The sequence below is a fragment of the Rattus norvegicus genome, chromosome 19, assembly GCF_036323735.1.
Source record: "Rattus norvegicus strain BN/NHsdMcwi chromosome 19, GRCr8, whole genome shotgun sequence".
NCBI lineage: Eukaryota > Metazoa > Chordata > Mammalia > Rodentia > Muridae > Rattus > Rattus norvegicus.
The window spans coordinates 34,866,987-34,892,076 of record NC_086037.1 but is presented as its reverse complement, the minus strand read 5'-3'; the positions used below and the strand labels follow the sequence as shown (position 1 = coordinate 34,892,076).

The window sequence follows — 25,090 nt, the reverse complement described above, 5'->3', positions numbered from 1 at the left end:
TATACTCAGTAAACTAACACTTGGCTATATGTGGCAACAATGAGTTTATGAATTCGCAGATCACCTTAATGATTCTATGTCTTGTCTATTAAAGTTATTGATGGTGCTGGAGCTTAAACCCAGGAACCAGCTAGATGCCCAGCCAAGGTGACTTTAAGATTCTTTACATTTTAGCTGCTATGCAAGTTGGCATTACTGTACTTTGTGTAATGGCACTTGATCACTCAAAAAGCGGAATCTTTCTGTATAGTTTTCTGCCTGTGGAGAACTCCAGAAGGCTAAAATAACTCCTTAACTTAAATATAGTCAGGCAACAAACTTCTACTTGCTCCCGTGAACATGTGGTGGTCTGGACAGGAATGACTCCCACAGACTCCTATTTGAATGTTTGGCCCATAAGGAGTGGCACTATTAGGAGCTGTGGCCTTGGGGGAGAAGTGTGCCACTGTGGAGCTGGCTTTGAGGTCTCCTATGCTCACTCTGGGCAGTGTCACAGTCTCCTCCTGCTGTCTGCAGATCAAGATGTGAGAACTCGCAGCTCCTTCTCCAGCACCATGTCTTGCCAAGACGGAAATGGACTAAGCCGCAATTAAATGTTTTCCTTTGTGAGAACTGCTGTGGTCATGGTATCTCTTCATAGCCATAGAAACCCTAACTAAGATCACAAGAGAAAGATCGACAAACACACAAAAACAAACAAACCCCTCAGGTAAATTTCTTTTCTACTGAGTAATAAAGCCTGAAATAAAGTTTCAGACTAATTGTCACTAGGTGAAAATGTCAGGAAAAATGTCCATTACTAAGTAAAATAATGGAATTCAAAGTTTTCCAAGTACGTGGGTTATTACCTACATCCTATAACTACAACCGAAGAGAATTAGATGCTCATCTGCATAAATCTTAGCTGATTTACTCTGTGTACTGTGTGTGTGTGTGTGTGTGTGTGTATAGGCCGGAGGTGGACATCAGTGTATTTCTCTCATCTTAGCTTACAAGGCAGAGTCTCTCACTGTACCTGGAGCTCTGTATGTCAACTAGACTAGCTGGCCAATAAACTCTTGAGATCCACCTTCCTTTCCCAAGTGCTGAGATTACAGACACCTGCAGTCAGGCCTGGCCCTATGGAGTTGAGGGATTAAAGTCAAAAGGCCTCATGCTTGTATAGTGAGTATTTAGGCCACTAGGCTTTCTTGGTAAGTGCCTCAGATTTGCAGATTACTAAATAAAATTTATTTACTTATTTATTGAGGCAGGGCCCCCACACAGTTCTGCCTTGGAACTCACTATGAGGGCGGGCTGGCCTTGAATTGACAGAGATCCATTTGCCTCTGCTTCCTTAGTGCCAGGGCTAAAGATGTGCACCACCATGCCCACAACTAAATACATTGTGAGAGAATCACTTATTTATCTACTTTGTGTGTGTGTGTGTGTGTGTGTGTGTGTGTGTGTGTGTGTGTGTGTGTTCCACTACCTACTGGGCACACAGGAAGTCAGGGGACAACTCAGTGTTATTGGCTCTCTGATTCCATCGTGTTAATTTAGGAGTCTGATACAAACTTGCACTTTCTTTCTAAAGATTTATTTATTATATATGAGTACACCATCGCTGTCTTCAGACACACCAGAAGAAGGCATCAGATCTCATTACAGGTGGTTGCAGCTGCTGGGATTTGAACTCAGGACCTCTGGAAGAGCAGTCAGTGCTCTTTACCATCTCTCCAACCCCAAACTTGCAGATTTAACATGATTTTCTAGTCTACATAGATTCCAAGAGTTTAACTCTCAGTTTAAATGCATTATACTTTAGTCTACTTCTTTAATAAAAACCAAATGAGCCAGACCTGGTGGCTCATTAATCCTAGTTCTTGTAATTGGAGGCAGGAGAATCAGACGTTCAAGGCCAGGCTGGGCTAAATGAGATCTTATCATTTCATACAACAAAATGAAGTTACTAATTACAATTACCTTTAGCTCTTCTATGGACTGGTAGTCGTTATTCTTGATCTTTTCTTTCATAGTACTAAAATCCATTGGGTGTTTAATAATCATGGAGTAGCCAGGAGCAATAAAATCCGTCACAGGAAATGAAAAGAAAGCACTTGGGTCTTTTCTGTGCAGACATATAAAAAGGAACATTCTATTTTATTTCTACCACAACCTCCTAGTACAGAAGCAGAAGACAGACCATGTAAACTCTCTAGTAAATCTGCATATGCTTCTCATTGAAAAACCATAGAAATGATTTTCAAGACCAAATAATGTAATAAGGGTCAGTCAGATACCTTACACAGCAGTACTCTTAAGACACAGAACCTCTCTTAGAGGAGCAGCCTTCTGTGAGTAATTTAGACCAACTGTCTCAGCCTGGTTTATCTATGAATACATACCTGAAACCTTTCTGGTTCTACACCACAATAGGTCCACAATTCCTATTTTCTCAACCAATAAATATTTCTATTACGTACATGTGAAGCTCCCTCCTCGTCCCACGACAGTTTAAAAGATCCTGTTGCTGGGAACTGCTGCAGGACGGGGTGAAGACTAGACAGGAAAACGGCAGAGGGTCTGCTCCTTTTGCTCTGTTCCCTTTCTTAAGCCCCGACAGCCTGCCTGGGCTTACTCTGCAGCAGCACCCTTTGGTTGTCCATCTTTCCTTCCAGACAGGCACCCAACTGGAGGCAGTGGCTTTGGGAAGTTAGCAATTTGTGCCCCTCCTGTGCTGTTAGTCTTGTGTTGACTCTGGAGCTGTAATCCACAGGCCCTAGCCTATTTCTTTGTCTACATTCTGCAAATACTCAGGATTGAAGAGGTCAAAGCACACATGAGACAAATGTGGGAGGAAATCCTAACCTAATGAAAAGGGTGACAGAGATCTGTACATAATGCCTCCCGGGGCTTTGAGTCACTTCCTCTTCCAAAGAATCTCACCCCAGAGCAGGGCATATGAATATAATAGAAGAGGAGGTACCGTTTTCTTTATTAGAAACTCAACATCTTCAGGAGTCAGATCTCTGAGTTCAAAGCCAGCCTGGTCTACAAAACAAGTTCCAGGGCAGCTTGGGTTGTTATACGGGGAAACTCTGGAAAAATCAAAAACAATAAAACAAAACACAGCACAATAAAACCCCAAAAACCTGAAGATCTGAGGATCAAGGAGAGAACTAACTCCTAAAATGGTCCTTTGACATTTACACGTGTGCTACAGCAAGTGCATGTGCACACACACATTGACTCCTATATGAGAAAAAACAGTGCTTTCTATCACACGTTCATTCTCAACTCTGGCTGTATATTAGAAGAGCAACCTTCAAAAAATTACTTAGTGGCATAGGTAAGACCCACCGCAACTTCACTGTTATCAAGACCCTCTTAAGGAAGAAGGGCACTGGTCAGTGGTGTAGCCAAGGTTCCATGTGGTACCGGGGTTTGAGTACATGACAACAGTATTTTTAATATTGTCAGGGTCATTCTCTACAGCCTAGCTTCTTAAACTATAGAGTGTGACTCAACATGCTATTATATAACCTCAAGTGGGAAGGTGTCAAGAAAAATTTGGCAATAGAGAAAGGTTTTTGAAGATACAATCAAAAATTAACTCAAAACCAAATGTCTCTGAACCCAAGGTGTTTGTTAGCACATCCTGTCCTGTGGCATGACTTCCTTGTAGTCTGGCCCTTGCACATATATGCACATGATGCCAACAAGTGCTGTCTAAAATACTGCTCAGATTAAGGGGGCAGTTTGTTGCCAACTGTAGCACTGTTTGTAATTATACAGCAGGGTTTCCAGTTCTTACTGAAGCACCGTGGTTTAGCTACAGACTCCTTCAGTGTCTCACCACCACTCCTCAGCAGGCAGCGGTCAGGTAAGTGGATCTGTTAGAATGCACTGTCTTAGAATGTATGATTTTACAAACTGCTACTTGAGTTCTTTAAGTTTCATAAAATGTTAAGATGAATTCTGGCTTGATGTCAGAATTCCAACGATTTCTGGATTGACCCCAAACACTTCCTTTTGTGCACAGAGATGATGCAGCATTCTTGGCACTGGCAATTATAAATTAAAAGACAAGTCAGCTCTGCAAACCACTGAGGATGCTTTATGTCCTCCATTATCAGTCATCCAGTCGATGCACAACTCATTTGTAAGGATACACACAGTTGTCATTAGAATGCAAATTCACTTTCATCTTTAACAAACAGTAAAAATAAACACACACCAAAGAATGTTTTAAAATAAATTTCAAGCCAGGCCTGGTGGTGCACACGTTAATCCCAGAATTCTGAAGGTAGAGGCAGAGACAGGAGGATTTGAGTTCAAGGCCAGCCTGCTTTATACAGTGAGCTGGGGCTGTGTAAAGAGATCCTGTCTCAAAGCCAAAGGATACACAAATAAAATAAATTTCACGCTTTTTTGTTTGTATGTTTTATGTTTACCTATTTTATGTTCCATTTCAAGCTTCATAAAATTTTTTTTTGTGTGACAAGAGATTATAAATGGGAAAAAAGTTAAGCCCGACTTTATAACCTCTAGTTTCAGTTTGAACACGAGGAATTAATTTAGAAAGGAGAAACTAGCCATTTCGTAATGCCCTTCAAGCTGCCAGTAAAAACAGATCAAATAAGAGTATGTGTCACCCTCTTGGGACTACTCTGGTTGCCAGGCAAGGTACTTATAATTTACTTTAAAATCAAATATGTTTGGGTTTAGGCCACACAATATTACTTTAGATAACTAAAAGCAGAGACGTGGTTTGGAGCACCCTTTTAATTACCATCTTTAAAAAACGAAAGGCTGGAAAACATTTACCTTTGCAGTTGTCTCATGAGTTGATTCAAAGCTTCCTGAAGGGGTGTCTGCTCTACTTCTAAAGCGAACAGGAAGTATGTGTTAAAAAAAGGCATAATTTAGCCCTTCAGTTTTCTATTTATACAACTCATCTATGTCTTACTCAATACTTCACACAGGGATTCAATTATCACAGAAAGGTTGGAGGCTGCGAGGCTGCGAATACCAACTCAACACTGAAGCGGACTCAGAGCCCTTGCGCAGCGAGAGAAATAAGAGAACTTATAATAAACCGTTACAAGGCTTTAGGCTAATGCTCAGTCCCTTTCTCTCCCTACAGCTTCCTCTTCCTCACTCAGACAGCTCAGAGTAATCCCAACCTTCTTGTTTGGCTAAAGAGCTTGTGAGAGGCTTCTCAGGAGGTAAGTCTAATCTTATAGGGACATGACACTGGAGATCTTTGTCTGCCTCGTTCTCCACACGGTCTCGATCCCGCTTCTTTTTATCCTCCTAAACAGAACAAAAGGAAACAGTTTAGAAATGTTCCGTAATCAACGTCTTTAAATACTTATCATTGTAGTTTCAAAAAAGGTATCACTGAAAAGAATAAATTCTAAGTTAAGAAATCTTAATGTATTTTGCTGCCATCTACTGGATAAAGAGAAGATGTTCATCAAGGAAAATCAGCGTATTTTCCTATGACAGAAACAACTGATTAGAAAAACAATACTAATTCACAAACACAATATTCTTAAAGCAAACCTAAAAGAATCCCATAACCTTCTGGGGAAAACCATAAAATATTAATGAGCCAATAAACAGCAGAAGACCTGAACAAGGAGATGTACCATGTTAGTGAAGTCAGTCAGTTCTCTCCACAGCCGTCACAAAGTAATGCCTCTTAAAACTGTAAGGCAGAGTTTTCCCCAAAATCTGAGAAACACTTATGTACTTTCTCTTGAAGAGTGAATGATTGAAGGGAACAGTTTTAGAAAAGGTCACATCGAGATAATGAGGAGCCAAGGAGGAACTTCCCTGGAAGAAGCATTTGCCCAACAAGAGACGCTTGGCTAAGACCTGTTTTCCAGGGCCACAGGCAACGAAACAAGCAAGGAGGCAAAAGCTATAAAAGACAGTTAACCTTAACTGCACTAAACATACACTTACATAGTGTGACTGTAAGAAAACATGGACATAGAGATGGACAAGCAGAACAGAACAGACTATAAATCAAGAAACCAACATACACACAGAAACTCCCAACAGAGACCTAAATGTGCAAAGTGAAACCTCAGACCTCAGATAAATAATTCTGAGACCTAGGAGGAGAGGTTTTTTCCTTAAATGAAACACAAAATGACTAATTCTAAAAGCATGAATTTGACTTAAAGATGTATTTTACGTATGTGTGTGCCTAGGTATGTGCATGTACACCCCATGAATGCAGTGCACATGATGGCCAGAAAGGGACATCAGAAATCCTGGAACTCCAGTCCAAATCTGAACTTTAGAACCAAATGAAAAAGACATCAGAGTAATTCACACGGAGGTGAAAACTAGCACAGGTTCCAAAACCCAGGAATTATAAACTTAAAAACTAAAAGACAGGGCTAGAGAGGTACGTCAGAGAGGACTGGCTGCTCTTCCAGAGGACTTGGGTTTGTGAACTCACAAGGTGCTCACAACTCCAGATCCAGGGGACCCAGTGCCTTCTTCTGACCTCTAATGGGCATCAGGTGTGCAGCGGCACACAGATACACATGCAGCAAACCCATCCACACTAAAAAATAAAATAGAACTTGGAAGAGAAGTCTCTGATGGCCAGAACTTAAATGTATGAACATGTTTACATAAAAATGTGGAGTAGTAAGACACTGATACTTTCTAGACCTGTGCTCCTCAACCTTCTTGATGCCGTGACCCTTTGACATAGTTCCTCATACTGTGGTGACCCCCAACCATGAAATTATTCTCATTGATACGCTGTAAATGTCCTTTTGCGGTTACTGTTAGGTGACCTCTGTGAAAGGTCACTCTGCTCCTTTGAAAGGGGTTGAGACCCTGAGGAACCAGGGCTTTAGGCAGCTGAGTGGTGCAATTAGGGAAGCAGCCATTACTACCTTGCAAAGCTTGCCAGAGGTCTGCTCTGTCCTCACCTAATCCTTTCTGTGTATGCAGTCTAGAGAAACATCCTAACACATGCACACAGTAACATATCGAAGATAATTATCAACATGGGTTGTTTTTTTCTTTTCTTTTGAGACAGGGTCTGTGTAGCCCTGGCTGTCCTGGAACTTGTTCTGTAGTCCAGGCTGGCCTCACGAACTTAGAGGTCTGCCTGTCTCTGTCTCTCCAGTGCTGTGTGCTGTCACATGTGGCTTCATACTATGATTCTTAAGATGACCTGTACCTTAGAATCATCTGAACAATACAGGTGGCTGGCCGGTCAGGGTCCCCAGAATTACTGACTTAAAGGTACAAAGCAGAGCCTGAGAACAGACTGCAAAGCAGTGACCACCACAGCAATAAGCACGTGACCTGGAAACTTTTAAGATACACGTTCTTGGCTCAGAAGATAAAGTTGAGTTCTTCCTTAAAGAACACAAAAAACTAAGACAAAGAATAAAAAAATTAAGAGGGAAGGAAGTGATCAGAGAGGTACTTTTGCTAAACACCTCAGAGTGCAAACACTGTATCCACTGTTAAAGGAAAATGACAACAGAGAGCCAATCCAAAAGTTCTAAGAAAGCAAATACTGGTCACAGACTGAATCAGGACCCTTACCAGCAGCCAGAAAAGAAGTAAAGTCTGAGTAACTTTCAGTCTTAAAATTCTGAGAGAAGGGGGGAATGGAAAGATGACTCAACAATTCAGAGCATTGTTCTTACAGCTTTGGACAGCTTAGGACTGACTGCTTGTAACTCCAGCTCTAAGGAATCTGACACCCTCTTCTGGGCTCCACAAGTACCTGCATGCACCCCAATCCCATGCACTAAATTTTAAAATTCTGAGAGAAAATAGTTTTCAATTTAATTTTCTATACTGACTCAAACTCTGTTATCTGTATGAGAAGTCTACCCAAGGGCAAAGATTTTTAAATGTGGAGAGCATACCAAAATCTACCTATTCAATTTTTTTCTTAGGCTTCTAAGCCATCCATAATCCCAGCAACAGGAAAAAACAGAATGATAGCTACATACTGAGTTCTGGGCCAGCTGCACACCTGATGTCCGAGAGCCCAAGAGAATAATCAAGGCGAGTCTTGTTGAGCTCACAGGTAAAACAATCTACACGGTCACTTCCAAAGTTCTCAGTTAGAACAAAAGGACTCATGCCTGTGCAGTTTTGTAACTTAGGAAATGAGAACACCAGGCAGCCTGACCACAGCCTGAGACCACTGTCACGGTCAAACAACAAAATCAGGGCAGAAAGGAATACATCTAAAACATTTTCCCCTTCCTGAACAATTTAAGACATTTTAAAGAGACAATCTCTAAGGCTTGGCTACTCACCAATGACTGTACAAAGCAAAGAAAAATTCTAAAACCAAGCTTCAGAAAGGATGACTTTTAAAAAGCACTGATCAATTTAGCAAGCTACTTAAAGGCAGCTAAAATTCTGGAAGCACAGAATTCTAGGACAATTTCAGATATGGATGGCTCCAGTTACTAAGTTAATTCACACTATTCAGCCTACCTGGTAAATCAAGACATTAGATACTTATTCTTTTCTATTTAATGAAAATGATTGTTTATTTTTTACTCTTGGCTTATAATTATTTTAGGCTCTTTTCAAGAGTCTTAAACTTGACTCTTTTTTAGGGAGACAGTTGCATTAAGCAGCAGCAGCAGCAGCAGCAGCAGCAGCAGCAGCAGCAGCAGCAGCACAGGGTGGCCTCAGTCTCCTGCGTGCTGAGATTACAGGCACGTGCCATCGCCACACCTCGTCAGCTCGATTTGGCATTAAAATAGCTTATTTCAGAAGAACATGTGGACACCTGTAGATCGCCTTCACTTCTGAAGAACAGCTACGTTTGCAAAACCCCCCACGCTTTGTGGTGAATAACTTCTCACCCTTCCAGGACAATTATAAAAACAGCCTTTGAGGCAGCCACAGAAGACCAGGACTCAGTTGCTTGCAGGATGTGTGGGGACAGCGAGAGTGCTCGAGAGGATACCTAAGACAAGACTTGCTGAGCTCCCAGGCGATTCAGGCTTCAGGTCTGTCTTACTCCCACAAAGCCAGACTTCCCAGGTCCCTTGGTGTCCCACTGGATAGAGGGATAAGGAGCTGGACACGGGCCATAAGCAATATAGCCACCTTTACCTTGACTCTCCTCCGTTTTCTCCCCTTCTCTTCCCCCGGAGCCTGCTTCTCTCCTTTCTTCCTCTTTTTCCGTTTTCTGTCCTTGTGTTTGTCATGGTCGCTTCTGTCTTCGAAGAGGCTGGAGTCGTGCCCGGAGCTGCCCGTGGAGAGCTCAGTGACTTCGCTCCCTCCCACTTTGAGGACTAGCTTCAGGGGCTTCTCCACGTACTCTGAAACAAGAGCAGGGCGCAGGCTGACTCGGGGCAGACCGAGAGCTGGCGCCCCACCTCCCAGCGCCCCACGAACACCCGCCGGGGCCGGCAGGCCCGAGTCGAACGCCGCCCCGCCGGAGGATCTCCGCGGGTCGGGGCCTGGCGGGCAGGGGCGGCGCGGCTCTGCTGGCAGGCCCGTGGTTCCTCACCCTCGTAGAAGTGTCGGTCCGACTTGTGCTTCTTGTGCTTCTTGCCCATGTCCCACCGGGCCCCAGAGCCCGCCCCCCGCGCCAGGCCCAGGCCGTGCGGCGCCGCTTCCGGTCCGGGCCAGGCGAGCGGAGGGCGGGAGCGGGGCCCGCGAGACCCCGCGCCGCGAGGCAGGGGGACGGCACGCGCCCGGCGGCGCGAGGTCCCTCACGAGAAGACCACGCGCGGGACGCGGCAGAAGCGCGAAAGCAGTGGCGGGAGGGCGAGAGGCCGGCGCACCGGCGGGAGAGAAGGGCCACCAAGCGGTCTGGGTGCAGGCTGCGGCGCGTAGTGGCCCCTGGCGGCCGGAGGCGGCGCTGCAGCCTGTGGTGGAGGGCGGGGCCGTGTCTGGGGGCGGGCTCGGAGGCGGGGCCCGCCTCTCTGACTTTTTTTCTTCCCTGACTCTCTTCCCTCCTTTCTTGAGTCGTTTTAACTTTTCTTCACTTTTGTTTCTTGTCTTTAACAATAGTATTGAACTCCATCTGTACCGGATCTGGCAGAACCAAGAATACTGGTCCTGCCAATCCTAATGATCTTCGTTTGATCTCCAGGTTCCACATGATGGAGAGACTCTAATCCTGAAAGTTGTTGTCCTCTAACGTTTACATCCATTTGCATCCCTTACACAAACAAATAGATACAGAAAGAACAAAAACAAAGGTTTGTTGACGGTAGGGTAAAGCCTGCAAGAAGTTAACTAAATAAAACGCATCAAGTGTGGAGCAGTGCACTTGGAAAGCGAGACCGGAAGTGAAGGTGTGGCATGGATTCAAAGGCTGGAAACACAGCACTGCTTAATTTGATTATTTCAGATGACCAGGACGGTATGGGGATGGATTCCTTTAGTTTTATGTTTTTCTTTGTGGTTTAAAAATACAATTTATATGCTAAAATAACTGGAAAGAAAAGAAAGCTAAGGGTCTAGAAATTAGCTACAACTTGCTGAGAAAAGCTGATGAAGTTGCAACTATTGGCTCCCCAGGGAGGCCCAGGCTGCCTGCTGCTTTGTCTGCTTCTAACTTGTTCGTGGGTTGGTCAGTGCCCTTCCTGTTCTCTTATCTCTGGGTGCCCAGCCCTTCTGGGCAGTGGCTCACTGACAATTTTGTCCACTGGCACAGATAAGCCACGTTTAAGATCTGCTTGTGCTGGGTGTGGGTGTGGTGGTGCACGCGTGGGCGTGTGTGCTGGCGCATCCCAGCAACTCTAAGGCAGGAGGACTGAATCCCAGACTAGCCAGGGCTACATAGTGACATGCTATCTAAAAATAGTGCTCAATGTCACATGTCCAGAGGTGTCTGGGAAACACAGGAAACAAAGCCCTGTCAGTGTGTGTGTGTGTGGTGTGTGTGTGTGTTTGTGTGTGTGTGTGTGTGTGTGTGTGTGTGGTGTGTGTGTGTGTTTGTGTGTGTGTGGTGTGTGTGTGTGTGTGGTATGTGTGGTGTGTGTGTGTGTGTGTGTGTGTGTGTGTGTGTGTGTGACGATTTTACAAAATAGAAAAAGCAGGTAATATTTATATTTCCATTTTATAATGGAGGAAATGGATGCCCACAGAAGGAAGTAAGGTAGGGGTCAGATGTAGAATCAGTATTCAATCCAGGCCTGAACTGGAGTCTCAATCCTTTTCATTAGTTACTACACACAGTACAAAGGGTTCTATATGCCCTTTATAGTGCCCTATATGTTTTGTAAAATAAACTTACGATTTCTTTTTGTCCCGAAGAAAGAATCTGATAGCGATCATTTCTACTGTACTCAGAAGTGGACTTGGGAGTGGAGAGAAGACGCAGGAGTTAGAGCACTTGCTGTTTTTCCAGAAGGCCCGAGTTCAGTTCCCAGTACATACACACATCCACCAGCTCACAGAACCTGTAACTCCAGTTTCAGGGCGATGTCTCCTGCTTTGTCCTGACTCCTTGGGCACCTGCATTCACTCAGTGCACCTAGATACAATCTCACACACATAAATTGAAACAACAACAACAAAAACCAACACCAAGTTGGACTCTTGGATGATTTTTCCCAGCAAGATTTGTATATTTATTTCCATGTGTGGTACGCTAGGGAAGTAAACCTCTGTAGGAAACCTCAAAGTCAGCTCAAGACACTCCAAGACCAGGTTCTCAGCACAAAAGAAGTTTAGTTGCTTCAGAGACACAAAGGCCAGGGAGTAAGACACAAAGGCAGGAGATGGAGGATATAGGAGAAGGGGAAGAGGACAAGGGAGAAGGGAGATGGGTATTTGTCCCAGGACTGTCTCTGGATACAAAGGAGACAGACAGGGTTCACAGGTAAAAGGAGAAAACTGAGTGCCAGGATGAGGCGTTTAATTTTGACTGGGCATGTTAATTAGGTTAGCCAAAGTGGGCTTTTGATAGCTGGACCCCGGAGGGTAACTTCAGGAGGAGGAATTAGCCAAACAAGGGAATAGACTTTGGTGGCTAGTTTTAAATATTTAGCAAGGCAGAGAGAATGGGCAGAAGGACAAGGCCTGTTAGAGCCATGCTTGCCACACATGAGCTGGCCAGAGTCCCTTCACTGCTACTTTTAGGTAATGCATTTTTAGGTAAATGGCCTATAGCCGAGCTACCCCAGCCCTGTAGCTTAATCTTGAATTCCAGTGTTGAGATGAAAGGCTGATATTTTAGGACCCTGCCGTTTGCAAGTGATAGAAAACCCAATTTGAGCTGGACTTGAGGCTCACACCTTTAATCCCAGTACTGCAGAGGCAATAGGCAGAGAAGCAGAGGGGCAGAGGGGCATAGAGGCAGAGAGGCAGAGAGGCAGAGAGGCAGAGTGGCAGAGAGGCAGGGAGGCAGAGAGGCAGGGAGGCAGAGAGGCAGGGAGGCAGAGAGGCAGGGAGGCAGAGTGGCAGAGAGAGAGGCAGAGAAGCAGAGTGGCAGAGAGAGAGGCAGAGAGAGAGGCAGAGGCAGGTGGATCTTTGTGAATTTGAGGCCAGTCTGGCTTACAAAGAGTTCCAGGATAATCAGGGCTATTGCCCTGTCTCAAAAAACCAGGAGAAGGAGGAAGATGAGGAAGAGGAAGAGGAAGAGGAGGAGGAGGGGGAAGAGGAGGAAGAAGAGGAAGAGGAAGAAGATGGTAGAGGAGGAGGAGGAGGAGGAGGAAGAAGAGGTGGAATAGGAGAAACAAGAAGAAAGAGAAAGAAAGACCCAATGTGAATTATTTCAAGTCAGTAAAAAAGGGGATTTATCAGTTTACTTGTCTCAAAGGTGCTGTTGGTCTCCCCAATACCCTCTCAAGCTTCTGTCCAGTCCTACCCCATATAGTTGGAAACATGACCACCAGCTGTTGCTGGGATCTTTATGTATCCTGACAGCTGGGGAAAAGATCTCAGCTTCACCTAGAAAAAAAAACTCAGGGAAGAATGCTGGTTGACAAACTTGAGACATTTGTTTTGTAGGCGATGGATCCAGCCTGGGTACCAAGTCCAACCTGGTGGCCAAAAGGACTGGGACAGGGAAGGTGAAGCTCCTCTGGTGAAGGTAGCTGCAGTTTCCCACAAACCACGTCTGTTACCTTGGTGAGGTTGGAGACTCGGGTTGGAAAACTGGCGGTTGTGCGGGCAAAGGAACTCCGCTGGAGTGAAATCAACTCCCCCACCCCGACCCCAGGATCCTCTAAAGCAGTCATTCCCAATGCTGTGATCCTTTAATCTGGCTCCCCATGTTATGGTGACCCCCAACCATAAATTATTTCCATTGCTATCTCATAACTGTAATTTTGCTACTGTTATGAAGTTGTAATGTAAATAGATATCTGTGTTTTTGATGTTCTTGGGTGACCCCTGTGAAAAGGTCATTCGACCCCAAAAGGATGGAGACCCACAGGTTGAGAACCACTGTTCTAATGAGTACTCAGGTCAGCTTCTCAGTTGTTGGGTGTTTGAAGACGAGTCTCTGAGCCAGTCACCTGTGGCATGCCTCCTGGCTCCGGGCTGGACTTGGCTTTCCTGCCTGTGCCTAGCCCTGTGTGCTCTCTAAGGGCAGGGCTAACTCTGTTCTCTTGGAACATATACAGCAAATCAACTGCCACTCTCCCAGTGCTTCTTAAAGGTCTCTCTCCCTCTCCTCCTCCCTGACTCCTGTACGTCCCGTGATGGAGGAGGAAGAGGACCTGCTTGCTTCATTTGTACTTCAGGGTGAGTAGCTTCTGCCTTTCAGAATGACCCTCCACAGCTAGAGAGGAAGCTAAGTGCACGGGGCAGAAGTCACGGCTCACAAAACTTTTCTACAAGAACCCCAAGACATCCACTTTAGAATTCCTAGCTCAAACCCTGCGCCTGGCACATACCATTTGTGCGTCAAATTGAAGTTTTCTGCTTGCGACATTCAGATAAGACCTAAGCCCTGGCCAATATCCCAATCATAGTCTTGGGCAGAGAGCCCAGCCTAGCTGCGTCTAGACTCCCGACTCAAAGAAACTAATATTTACTTAAGCTACTACGTTTGGGATAACTTGCTATGTAGTAGGCAACTAAGTAATATGCCCAATGGGGACACTCCATGCTTGCTCTGGGTCTGCAAAACAAACTAAAGGGACATGAATGCACTGAATCGTTGCACACAAGACTGCCTTTCACTCTTATTCTGACTTGGCAGGAGGAATATGTCATCTCTAAATAATTGGTGGAGACACTGAGTCGGTAAGTCAGGTGGCTTATCCTAGGTCACATAGCTTGCTTGCCTGAGACTTAATCATGTCCACCTTCCCCTCACGTTCTACTTTCTAATCTGTATGCCACATGGCTCTTGGCAGACAGATCCACCTGGGGTTCCACATGTTTGCAATAGAGTTGGCCTCCATTGAGATCAGGAAGAGAACGCATATGCCGGTGTACACTTGCTAAACAGCCATGGAAAGTATTATGAGGAGCAGAAGGTGTGACTGCTATTCAGACTTGTGGGTCCTGTAGACAAGGACAATGAACAAAGTTACCTGTGCTAGGAGAAGGTGACTGTTTCCTCACTGGAATAATTCTGTGGTGTCAGAAAGTCAGATTTTGTATCACCTTATAGTATCTGTGACCCTAATCTGCTTGAAAGGAAAGCTTCCTGGAGAGAGCGGAAATGGAGAACTATCTCACAGAAGAGCAAGGGCACAGCTCTGGGAGAGGCTCAGGCTGGCTTTGGGCTTTTATTGGTTGCTTTCTTTACCCCTCTGGACTGTGCTCAGCAACTCCAGCATATTGTTTAACAGTGTCCTCCAAAATTGAAACATTCTGTCCTTCAGGGAAGCTCTTAAAACACAAAGGTAAACAACTCAGCATAGCTCCAGGAAGTCCCTGAAATTGACTAGATTTAGTAGGCTCCTCTCTGTCAGACTAAGCAATAAAAGCTGAGGGCCCAGCTCAGACCTAAGAAGACCAAGCTGGGAAAAAGATACAGACAAGCCAAGCTACAAAGAAGACTCTGACACCAGACAAGGCTGCTCAGCAGAAACGCAAAACCAGCTGAGGAGCCTAGAAGGCTTTTAGACTACTAACAAAGGATACCCTCCAACCTATTGAGGGGCATGCGAGCTGTACTCCAGATTCCCAGTTTTGTGAGCTGTCACATGCTGGGGTGGGCTTTAGTGATGCAGCTGTCTTTGAGACATTTCTGCACCTGTAGTAATTCCTCACCCATATTCCTGTAAGTAACCCCAATTAAACTCATTCGTTCAGCAAGTTGGGACTTTTGTGGTATCCATATCTTGATCTACCGTGGGCTTCCTCTCTGGGGTAAGTAGATGTATGTGTGATAATCTCCCAAGGAAAAGTTCTGTTACGCGACACAGGAGAACAGTATCTATGTCCATGTTGAAGAGGGCAGGTCTGGCACAGTATAGGCAGTACCTCATGAAAGCCATCTCAATGGGACTGACTACCGGTGTTCTCTGTGTTGCGAATGCCTTGTTGTGACTGTTACAAACAGGGCTGGGGCTGCAGCTCGGCAGTAGGGTGGTGTCCAGCATGGATAAGGCCCCGAGCTTCATCCAAGTACTGGGAAAACGGACTGGACAGCAATTATCGATTAGCTGGCTAGTTGGTGAGAGTTAGAATTTTGAGTCTCAGGCCAGGGAAACCCTACAGAAGCTCTGCGGAGGGACAGAGTTGTCCCAAGGCCAGGATTCATACTTAGAGGTTTTGTGACGCTGGGTATATCTGAAGGGGCTCTCCCACTCTGGACCCCTCTGTCTCCTCCAGTCAGGCTTGGTACCTCAGTATGATGGGTAAAGGGGCTCTGCCCAAGTTGAGCATGGCTCTGGCAGGCCTTGCCCTTCTCCTTGATTCTTCTGCCTTAAAAAATGTTAGATTCCCTTCCTAAATCTAGCCACAAGGTCCATCCCCTAATGTGGCCAATCCCTCCTCCTGAAGCTGATGACCAAGGTCCACCTATCAAAGTATTGAAGTCCAGCAACCAAAAGCTCCCTTAGGGGGCTCACCTAATTAACACGCCAATCAAAATTAAATACCTCATCCTAATATGGGGAGTCCTTCTTTACTTTTGTAAACTGCCATTTTCCTATGGGCCATGTCAGTCAGTCTCTTCTCTGTCCAGAGGCAGTCTTTTGTCCTCTGGGACAAATACCCCTGCACCCTTGTTCCCTTCCTCTTCTCCCTTGTCCTCTAACTCCTGTTTTTGTCTCTTATTCCCTGCCCTCTGTCTCAATAAATCTCGTTTGTGCCAAGCACTTGGTCTTGGGTGTCCTGAGCCCATACTTTCCCTAACAGTGTGTATAAGGATGAATGAACATGAGACCAATGTGCCAAGGGAATTGATTAATATACAGAAAGTGCTTGGAAAATGTCACTTCTAACATGACATTTTAAATATTTGTGGTCCTTTAAAAAATGTGATTTAGGTAGCATCAATATCATCTCATTAATCCTGTCTCAGTCATATCTGGGCTCTCAGGGCCTGAGCTACCCCTTGCCATCACCCCCTCTCCCCAAGTCCCCTCATCCCCTCACTCTGACCTCCTCACTTGCTTCTGTCACACTGTCTGCTCCATTGGACTTTCAACATCCTGAGGATGGGGACCTTCAGGGCAGGGACCCTGCACCTTCTGGTTGAAAACAGGCCATTCTCCATTCTTGTTTAAAAAAAAAACAACGAATGAATAAATGAGCCTCCCTGTGTTAGGATAATGAAGCCCTCCCTCCTTCCTTGCCTGGGTGGGGGTCTTTTCTGGAGAACCAGAGATGAGTGTGTGTCTTTCTAAGCAGCCCGTGGAGGAGCTAGGCACAGTGCAGGTGGCCACTGGGGGGAGTGGCATTCCCAGATAATGTGCCCAGCTCAGCCTCTGCCCTCTGAGCCCTGCTCCTTAGAAGGATTGTTTGTTCAGTAGCTTGAAAGGCTTTAACCATAGGGCTTCCATGAAGAGAGGATACACTTCAGGCCACATCTGATGTCCTGGCCACCTGATCCTGGAATAGACTGTGACCTCCATCACCTGTAGTGGAGGTTAATAAACTCCATGGCCTTGTTCTGGGACATCCTGTGGGACCCTCTTAAGTTTTCATGTATACAGACAGGTGACCCAGGTGAACTTGAACATCATGATCGCTGTCCTCACCTCTGTTCACCTTGCTCTTTAAAGCTCACTCTTGTACCAGGAAGGCAGGTGAGGAGCTCTAGGGGCTGGGAGTTTCCATTCCTAGCTGTGTCTCTTCTCCGTCTGACTTTAGTTTGCTCATCCGAGGAATGGGTGACCCACGTAAGTGTGGACCAGAAGAGGAGTGAGAGTTTGTGGCACTTTCCAGAAGGCCTGGTTCTTCTGCCTACTTTGTTAGGGAGTCCTTCTCTCTCCCAGAGAGGGAGAATAGTAGCTCAGGACCCTTACAGTTATAGAAAGTGTCCCAGTTTGACAGGATAGGTGTGTCAGGGTCTTCTTGGTGCCAGCCTGTCAGCTCTTCTGGGAGAGGCCATGAGGCATAGATAGGGCCTGAGGGTGGTTAGTGAGCAGCACTTTGGAGATGCACCGGTCTGAGGTAATGTGTGGTCACACGCAGTTGACAGTGCAGCTTTTCTGGCTGCTTTCAGTCTCTGCCAAGTCTCCTCTTGCTTCTGAGTGCTCAGAGAAAAGGCAGCAAGTGGCAACTCTCCACGTGGGGATCCTGTGCCACTTCTGCAGTGTGGTCTCAGAAGGGCTGCTGTGGGTGGGTTGTGCCACGAGCCACACACCGATGCTCCTTGTGCCAGCCCAAAGGCCATAACCAGCCTCAGTCCCAGGGTTTATCTCAGAGACAGAGATCAACATGGAGCCCCGGACCCGATAGAAAGGGTAACCCGAGGACTTTCATCTGTCCCTCTCCTTCCTCCCTGTGAGCCCACCTACTGGTTCCTGCAGACCTCCTATGTGCCAGGTGCCCCTGGGAACCAGGAAGAAGTTGGCTGTGCTCCACCTGCTTTGGCCTCACGGAGTTAGCAACATTGTGTGGGAGACTCTTGCCATGTACGAGACGACATTGGCCACTGCTCAGCTGCAGATGTGCTAACTCTAATGAAGGAAGCAGAGTGGTTAGGGTGAGGCTTTGTCCCAGCCTGGGGTTCTGGCAAGGTCCTCCTGAGCATGACATTCTCAACATGAGGAAGTTTGAGAGCCTTAGGAGTGCCTAGAGCAGTGGTTTTCAACCTGGGGGTCATGGTCCTGTTTGAAAACCTCTATCTTCAAAAGTATTTACATTTCAATTCATAACAGGAGCAAAATTATAGTTATAAAGTAGCTATGAAAATAATGTTATGGTCTGGTTCACCACAACACGAGGGACTGTATTGCAGGGTGGCAGCCTTCGGGAGGATGAGAACCCCTGCTGTAGAGGAAATAAGGACCAGGAGAAAAACCAATGGGGAGAAGCAGGAAAAGTGATGAGAGGTACTTGGTCCCAAGACAATGCAGTGGTGGGATGCAGAGATTAATCTTCCCCTCGAGGGGCAGGCCTGGCTTCTCAAGCCCCCGTCAGACAGCGTGGTCGACCCTGCGTCCTCTGTCATAGACTCCACTCAGTTGTTCCAGACGACTCTCCTGAGAAAGTGGTGGCTACTGACCCTGAGCACTCCACACCTCCAGTTACTGGCTACATCCTGCAACATCGAGGCACGTGGCACGTTCCACATTCATCCAGCAAGCAGCAGAGGGCTCCTCTGCTCAAGGCAGAAGAGGCCAGGCTCAGAGCAGGAGTGCGACAAGGTCAGTGTAAGGGGCCAGAGTGGACTGGGCAGAGCGTCAGGAGGCGTGGCTCATGTGTGCAATTTTGTCTATGAGACTAAGGCCGGAGAAGGGGATGCATGTCCAGTTTCACAGTTTTGTTTTTAGATTTTATGTATCTGAGTACACTGTTGCTGTCTTCAGACACACCAGAAGAGGGCGTTGGATCTCATTACCAATGGTTGTGAGCCACCATGTGGTTGCTGGGAATTGAACCCAAGACCTCTGGAAGAGCAGTCAGTGCTCTTAACCACTGAGCCATCTCTCCAGCATCCAGCTTCACAATTTAAGAAATGGTGCTTTGACTTCTGCAGACCCAGAGTGGACTTTGGAGACGTGGCCGAGGGACCCAGGTTGCTGTGCTGTCCCGAAGGGAAGGATGTGGGGTGTATGGGTTGGTATGATGGGATAATTGAGAGTCATTTGGGGGACATTTGGTGGGGTTAAGGAGTGATCCTAGAGGTACTGCTTGAAGGAGAGGCCAGGTGTGCAAACAGACCAGCATAGAGAGCATTCGGAACCTCAAGAGGAATTGAGATTGTGCAGGAAGAGGGAGGGGACTGACCTGAGGGGAAGGGACTGTAGGAAGCTTCCAGGCTAACGGGCCAGAGAAAGATAAGGAAGATCAGTTAGGGGCAGGAAGAGGATTCAGACAGTGGGACCAAATTTCAGGGAGGTGAGAAGCCTTCTAAGAGTCTTCGGGGCTTGTGCAAGCATACAGGATCATGTATGCCAGGGCACTGAGGTGGGGAGGCTGGGTGATGGAGGACTGAGAAAGTGAAGCAGAAGAAGGGTCTGAGGGTTCTGAAGCTGGGTGGTACAGAATGGACTTCATTGTGTAAAGTAGGAAAACTCAAATAGTATGGCCCTTAGAGATGTCTGGGCGTTGTTGAGGAGCCCTGCATAGGGACAGATGGCAACTCAGAAAAGCTCTTGTAGGCCCAGGCTCACGTTCTGATGGCCTCCCTTTGAGTTCTCCTCTAAGAACAGATCCAAAACCTTTACACAAGTGCTTAGCAGGTGGCCAGAGGTGGCTCTGGGTTTGGACTGGGATGCTCTTACTAATGCCAGAGTTCTGGCTCTGTTCAAGCCAGCTGTGAAGTTTGCATGTGTCTCTTTCCTCTCTAGGTCTCAACATGACCATCTCCACGGCAGAGGAGGGCCAGGTGCTGGCGTTCACGCTCTGGTGCTTGTGAGAAAGTGCTCCCGACCATTATCGGTCTCAAAAAAATAAAGAGTTTTATTTAAGAAATTTGAAAGCTGGACACAGCGGCACATGCCTATCATCCTACATGCAAGGGGCCGGGGCAAGGCAAACAAGCCTTCAAGTCCATCCTTGACCACACAGGAGGATGGAGACCTGCTTGGACTGCGTGCGACTCCATCTCAAAAAAGAAAATCATGTGCGTGTTAGTGTTTCCTTCTTGATTTAGTTATTTAGATTTTGTATTGCTGGCTTTGGTTCATGGTTTCAGAGGGTCCGTCACAGTGGGGAAATCATAGCAATGGGAGCTCTTTTTTTTTTTTTTTTTTTTTTTTGGTTCTTTTTTTCGGAGCTGGGGACCGAACCCAGGGCCTTGCGCTTCCTAGGTAAGCGCTCTACCACTGAGCTAAATCCCCAACCCCAGCAATGGGAGCTCTTGATGGATGTTGTTCACTTCTTGTCGGAGAGGAAGAGAGGGAGGAGGAGGGAGGGGGAGAGGGAGAGGAAGGGGAAGGGATAAGGGGGAGAGGGAGAGAGAGGGAAAGAGGGGAGGGAGAAGGAGAGGGAAAGGAAGGGGGAGAAGGAGAGAGAGAGGAAGAGAGAGAGGGGGAAGGAGAGAGAGAGGGAGAGGGAGAGGGAGAGGGAGAGGGAGAGGGAGAGGGAGAGGGAGAGGGAGAGGGAGAGGGAGAGGGAGAGGGAGAGGGAGAGGGAGAGGGAGAGGGAGAGGGAGAGGGAATTGAACTCAGGATTTCTGGAAGAGCAGTCAGTGCTTTTAACCATTGAGCCATCTCTCCAGTCCTCTCTCTTTCTTCCAATTACATTTATTCCTTCCTTCATTCATTCTTTCATACCTTTCCACTTGTGGCCCCCCAGGGATTGAACTCGGTCTGTCAGGCTTGGTGGCAAATATCATTACCTACTTGAACCAACCAACAGGCTTGCTTACCTGGTTCTTGCCCTTGCATTTCATGGCCCTCCACGTGGCAAAAACTCATTCTTGATGATGAGAGCTTCAGGTAGGGCAGCATCCAGCTGCTCAACTAATGCCTTAAGACTCAGGCTTGTTTTCTCCACCTCTTGGCCGTGCATCCTTCTTTAATGGTTTCACTACCTCCTCATGAATCCCAGTCCAGAGAAAACACGTTTCCTTTCCCCAAAGACCATCAAAGTCATGGGGTTGTCTTGGGGGGTTGATTAAGGTCATATGCTTTCCTAGACCCAATCATCACTAAGAGGTAACAGTGGGGTCAGCAGGGTGGCCACAGCAATAGAAATAGAATCCAGGTATAAGCCAAACCCAAATCAAAAGTCCTGGAACCTGGGCGAGGCAGATGCCATCTGACCTACACGGGCTTCCCAGAAAACAAAACAGGGGTGCTGACCTCCCAAGACCGAAGAATGGATGCTGGGAAGACAGCACAACCAAACAGAACCAAACAGTTTCTGTGGGAGATCTTCACGGGAACAAAGGGACATCTAGCCAGAGATGTGTGCAATCCAGTAGTACCTCGCTGGTGCTGCCCAAAGGAGAGCTGACAGGCAAGCTCTTTGCTAAAGAGAGACACAGTTTATGTAGGAAATGCAACATGCTTTAAAGCATGTTAACTCATGGGCTGGGACATAATCTAGTTCATGGAGTATCTGGCTGACATACATAAAGTCCTGGGTTGGTTCCGCAGTACGTAAACTGGACAAGGAGGTATCAGAAAGCCCAAGAGGTGGACACGGGAGAGTTATCCGTTCAGGGTCAGCCTCAGCTATATAATGAGTTTGAGGCCAGGCCTGGATGACATGAGATTCTGTACTAAATAAATAAAGGGATGAGATATTAACTAGTGTTCTTCATGAGATAGGTCTCGAGTGAAGAGCTGGTAGAGAGGTTGCACAGTGAAGCGTGACAGGGGGCATTTACCCGTTCTCCACTGTGACTTTGCCTCGTTGAGGCTCCAGAAGACCAGAATGGGAGTTGCTGACATTGTCAACTTGATCTATCTTGGCTCAACCAGATCCGTTTTGGCCAAGTGAGACAAAATCTGGCCAAGTTGTCAAAAATCACTGGGTTATTGGCACTCGCTCGTAACTGTGGCTGGCTTGTTGTAGTCATTTTACCCTATAGGTAGGCATTCGGGAAGGCTCTGATGAGTGAGGGTCTCTTTCTAGCTTCTGAGGCTATTACTTGCTTCTGTGACTGAACACCTAAGAGGAACGAGGTTTTCAGTTCACAGTCTCCGAGGGTCCATTTGGTCTCTTGGACTTGGGGGCTTGGTAAGAGCCTATGGTGGAAGAACAAGGAGGTAGAGAGAAGAGGACACAGAGGGATGGGGAGGAGAGAGAGAGAGAGAGAGAGAGAGAGAGAGAGAGAGAGAGAGAGAGAGAGAGAGAGAGAGTCCTGAGGACCAGCCCCCAGTAACCTAGTGACCTATTTCTTCCAATTGGGCCCTACCCCTTCTTTTCAGTACCTGCCAATAACACAATCACAGTTATCAATCACAGGATCCGTTATCTATTAAATCCAAATCTTTGTGATCTGATCTTCCTGAAAACACCCTCACAGGCACCCCCCGAACTCTGCACGACTGATGCCCTAGGTGATTCTTAATCCAGCCAAGATGACAAGCATGATTAAGTGTCATGGAAGAAATAGGAGGGGGATCTCAAATCTCCCCACTTCTCCGGAGGAAAGATCTCCAAAGTAAAGGCTGCTTCTGGCTTGCCTGCTCAACTTTTCCCTCTTCAAAGCTGCCCCTGATGCCCCGTGGTGGGAAGAATCATACTGATCTCTGTTTGATGTTGGCTTGGTAAGAGCTACCATGTCTTTGAGAAGTAAGGGGTCCACCTTGTCCCACTGACGGTGTTTTCCGCCCACCACAGTCAGAGTGGCCTGAAACATTAGTTGGAGAAGACCACACCACTGCCTGGTCATTCTCTCCGAGCACCTCCTATTTGACTCAGTTCACCTCTTCTGCAGTCCACAACGCTCTGTACGCCCTGATCACATGCCTGGCTCCCCTGACAGCGTCTTATGTTGTAATCTGCTTGACTTCTCACCCATGATTAGACTAATCTTAGTCTCTTGAGTAACCTCGACCCCAGTCTTTATACGCGCTCTTCCAGACTCTAGAGTTCTGTTTTCCCTCTCTTGAAACCTTCTCAGGTGTGCCCTCTTCTGGTTTCTCGGCATTGCATGCGTTTGCCTGTTTCATTGTCTTTAGTTTTCCTTATATTATTTATGTTTTTTTTGCAGTGCTGAGCATGGAAACCAGGCCTGTATTGTTGGCATCCAGGAATCACCTCACAAACCACCCAGGCACTGATCTCAGTCAAACAGGGTAGTGTATTGAATGCACCCCTTGGGGCTGATCGATCAGGGCCCCAGGCCAGACTCAAGAGCTGAGAATCTGACCCTAAGCCAGAAAGCTACAGAGATTTAAGCCTGAAATGTACAAACACCTGTGCCGAGTTATCCCACCAATCAGGATTTAGATCCTGTTCCCATTGGCTCTGGTGAGGTGACTTACCTAGCATTCCTGTCTTCGCTTGCCAACCGTGACATCAGTTACCCATGTGCATGTTTCCTTCTGCAAAGCAGGATGTCAGTTCCCAGGGTGGACTTTGGAACTCAAACTTTATTTGACCCCTAGTCAAAAGTTTATTCAAAATGGCTATCGTAGTGTCAGAAAGGCAGTGGTTATCTAGGCCCTAACATGCTAAGCCAGTGATCTACCATTGGGACACAGCATCTGCTCCTCCCATTCTTCCTCCCGTTCTGTTCTTTTATTTTCCTTTATTTTGTTGTTGTTTTCAAGACAGGGTTTCTCTGTGTAGCCCTGTCTGTCCTGGAACTCTCTCTCTGTAGATCAGGCTGGCCTCAAACTCAAAGAGATCTGCCTGCCTCTGCCTCCAGAGTACTGGGAGTAAAGGTGTGGGCCACTGCTTCTAGGTTTCTTACTTTCTTTTTAATACAGCGCATACCAGTGCCGTCTCTGCTGTAGCTGCCTGAATCGTATCTTGTTTCTCTGGTCCCTGCTTCAGATACTTGGGCCATATCAGTTTGTCCGTTCTGCTCTCTACTCTACTGTCCACCGGACCCTGGCATACTGCTCATCCAGCACTGTGTTCTCTTCCTCTAAGAGCAGACTTGTCCTCTGCTCACAGCCAGTCAGTAGGGGCAGCAGACTGCCTATGACTGACTGGTCCAGGAGTAGCTGTGTGACAGAGGACAGGGACAACGGAAACTCCCTCCTTGCTCAGACGTCGTTTGGAACAGTCTCAGGCAGCACATCGCTGGAAGCCAGTGCCAAATAGAAGCACATGTCCCTTGTTCAAAATGATTGACAGTTTAGCGCAGGTTGGTGGCACAGTACCAGAGAGGCTTGGGGCAGGAAGTTCAAGGCCAGACTGGCTACAGAGTGACTTCAAGGCTAGACGGAGCAATGTAGTGAGACCTTGTCTCAAAATAGAAAGTAGCCAGGTGTGGTGGTGCGTGCCTTTAATCCCAGCACCTGGGAGAGAAAGGTGGAGGGATCTTTCGTGAGTTCAAAGCCAGCCTGGTATACAAAGCGAGTTCCAGGCCAGCCAGGGTTACAGAGTGAGACCTTGTTTTAAAAATCCAAAAAGCACCCTCCCTCCTCAAAAAAGGAGGGGGCTGGAGAGACGGCAAGCAAGAATGCTTGCTGCTCTTGCAGAGGACTATAGTTCACTTCCTGGCACCCACGTTGGGCCGTTCACAATCACCTGTAACTCTTCAGGGAATCTGATCTTCTAGTCTCTGTGGGTACCCGGACTCACATGCACATACATCCCCACACACCGCATAACAGACATAAATGATAAGATCTCTTTTAAAAAGTAAAAAGAGGGTCTGGCAGAGAGCTCGGTAGAGAGGACACTTGACTAGCATATATGAAACAGGGTTCAGCTACTAGTCACACACACGTACACATGCACTCGCTCGCGCGTGAGCGCGCGCACACACACACACACACACACACACACACACATGCACGCATCCATGCATGCTGCATGCATGCATCTACAAAGGCAAGCATGGGTGGGAGTCTCAGATCTCTCAGCTCGGGGTTGGTTAGGTATATATGTGAGGAAGTAACCATATGAACCATTATTAAAC

At 46.8% G+C, this 25,090-nt stretch overlaps 1 protein-coding gene and 1 long non-coding RNA gene across 8 annotated transcripts in view; one reads left to right on the top strand and one right to left on the bottom strand.

The window, feature by feature from the left end:
• Brd7 (bromodomain containing 7) overlaps positions 1–9,839 on the bottom strand; it is a 28,707-nt gene extending 18,868 nt beyond the window's left edge. For 2 of the 4 annotated variants that reach the window (XM_039097814.2, XM_039097812.2), the window contains exons 1-5: positions 9,515–9,839; positions 9,115–9,323; positions 5,169–5,298; positions 4,810–4,867; positions 1,966–2,110 (exon numbers count right to left, since the gene is read on the bottom strand). In XM_039097814.2, coding sequence (XP_038953742.1) covers positions 1,966–2,110; positions 4,810–4,867; positions 5,169–5,298; positions 9,115–9,323; positions 9,515–9,563 — 591 coding nt within the window. In that variant the 5' untranslated portion in view covers positions 9,564–9,839. The remainder of the gene's footprint in view (positions 1–1,965; positions 2,111–4,809; positions 4,868–5,168; positions 5,299–9,114; positions 9,324–9,514) is intronic. The other 2 variants (NM_001401243.1, NM_001401242.1) reach the window with 1 other exon arrangement.
• On the top strand, positions 8,603–20,017 carry LOC120098503 (uncharacterized). 4 transcript variants are annotated; one of them, XR_010060124.1, is made up of 5 exons: positions 8,603–9,008; positions 12,970–13,051; positions 18,332–18,425; positions 18,547–18,740; positions 19,887–20,017. It is a non-coding gene; the product is annotated as an uncharacterized LOC120098503 (long non-coding RNA). The 4 variants fall into 4 exon arrangements; XR_010060125.1 differs by lacking the exons at positions 18,332–18,425; positions 18,547–18,740; positions 19,887–20,017 and adding exons at positions 14,168–14,211; positions 14,325–15,234 and having other exon boundaries at positions 12,970–13,707; XR_010060127.1 differs by lacking the exons at positions 18,332–18,425; positions 18,547–18,740; positions 19,887–20,017 and adding an exon at positions 14,325–15,234 and having other exon boundaries at positions 12,970–14,211.
• Positions 20,018–25,090: the final 5,073 nt, after the last annotated feature.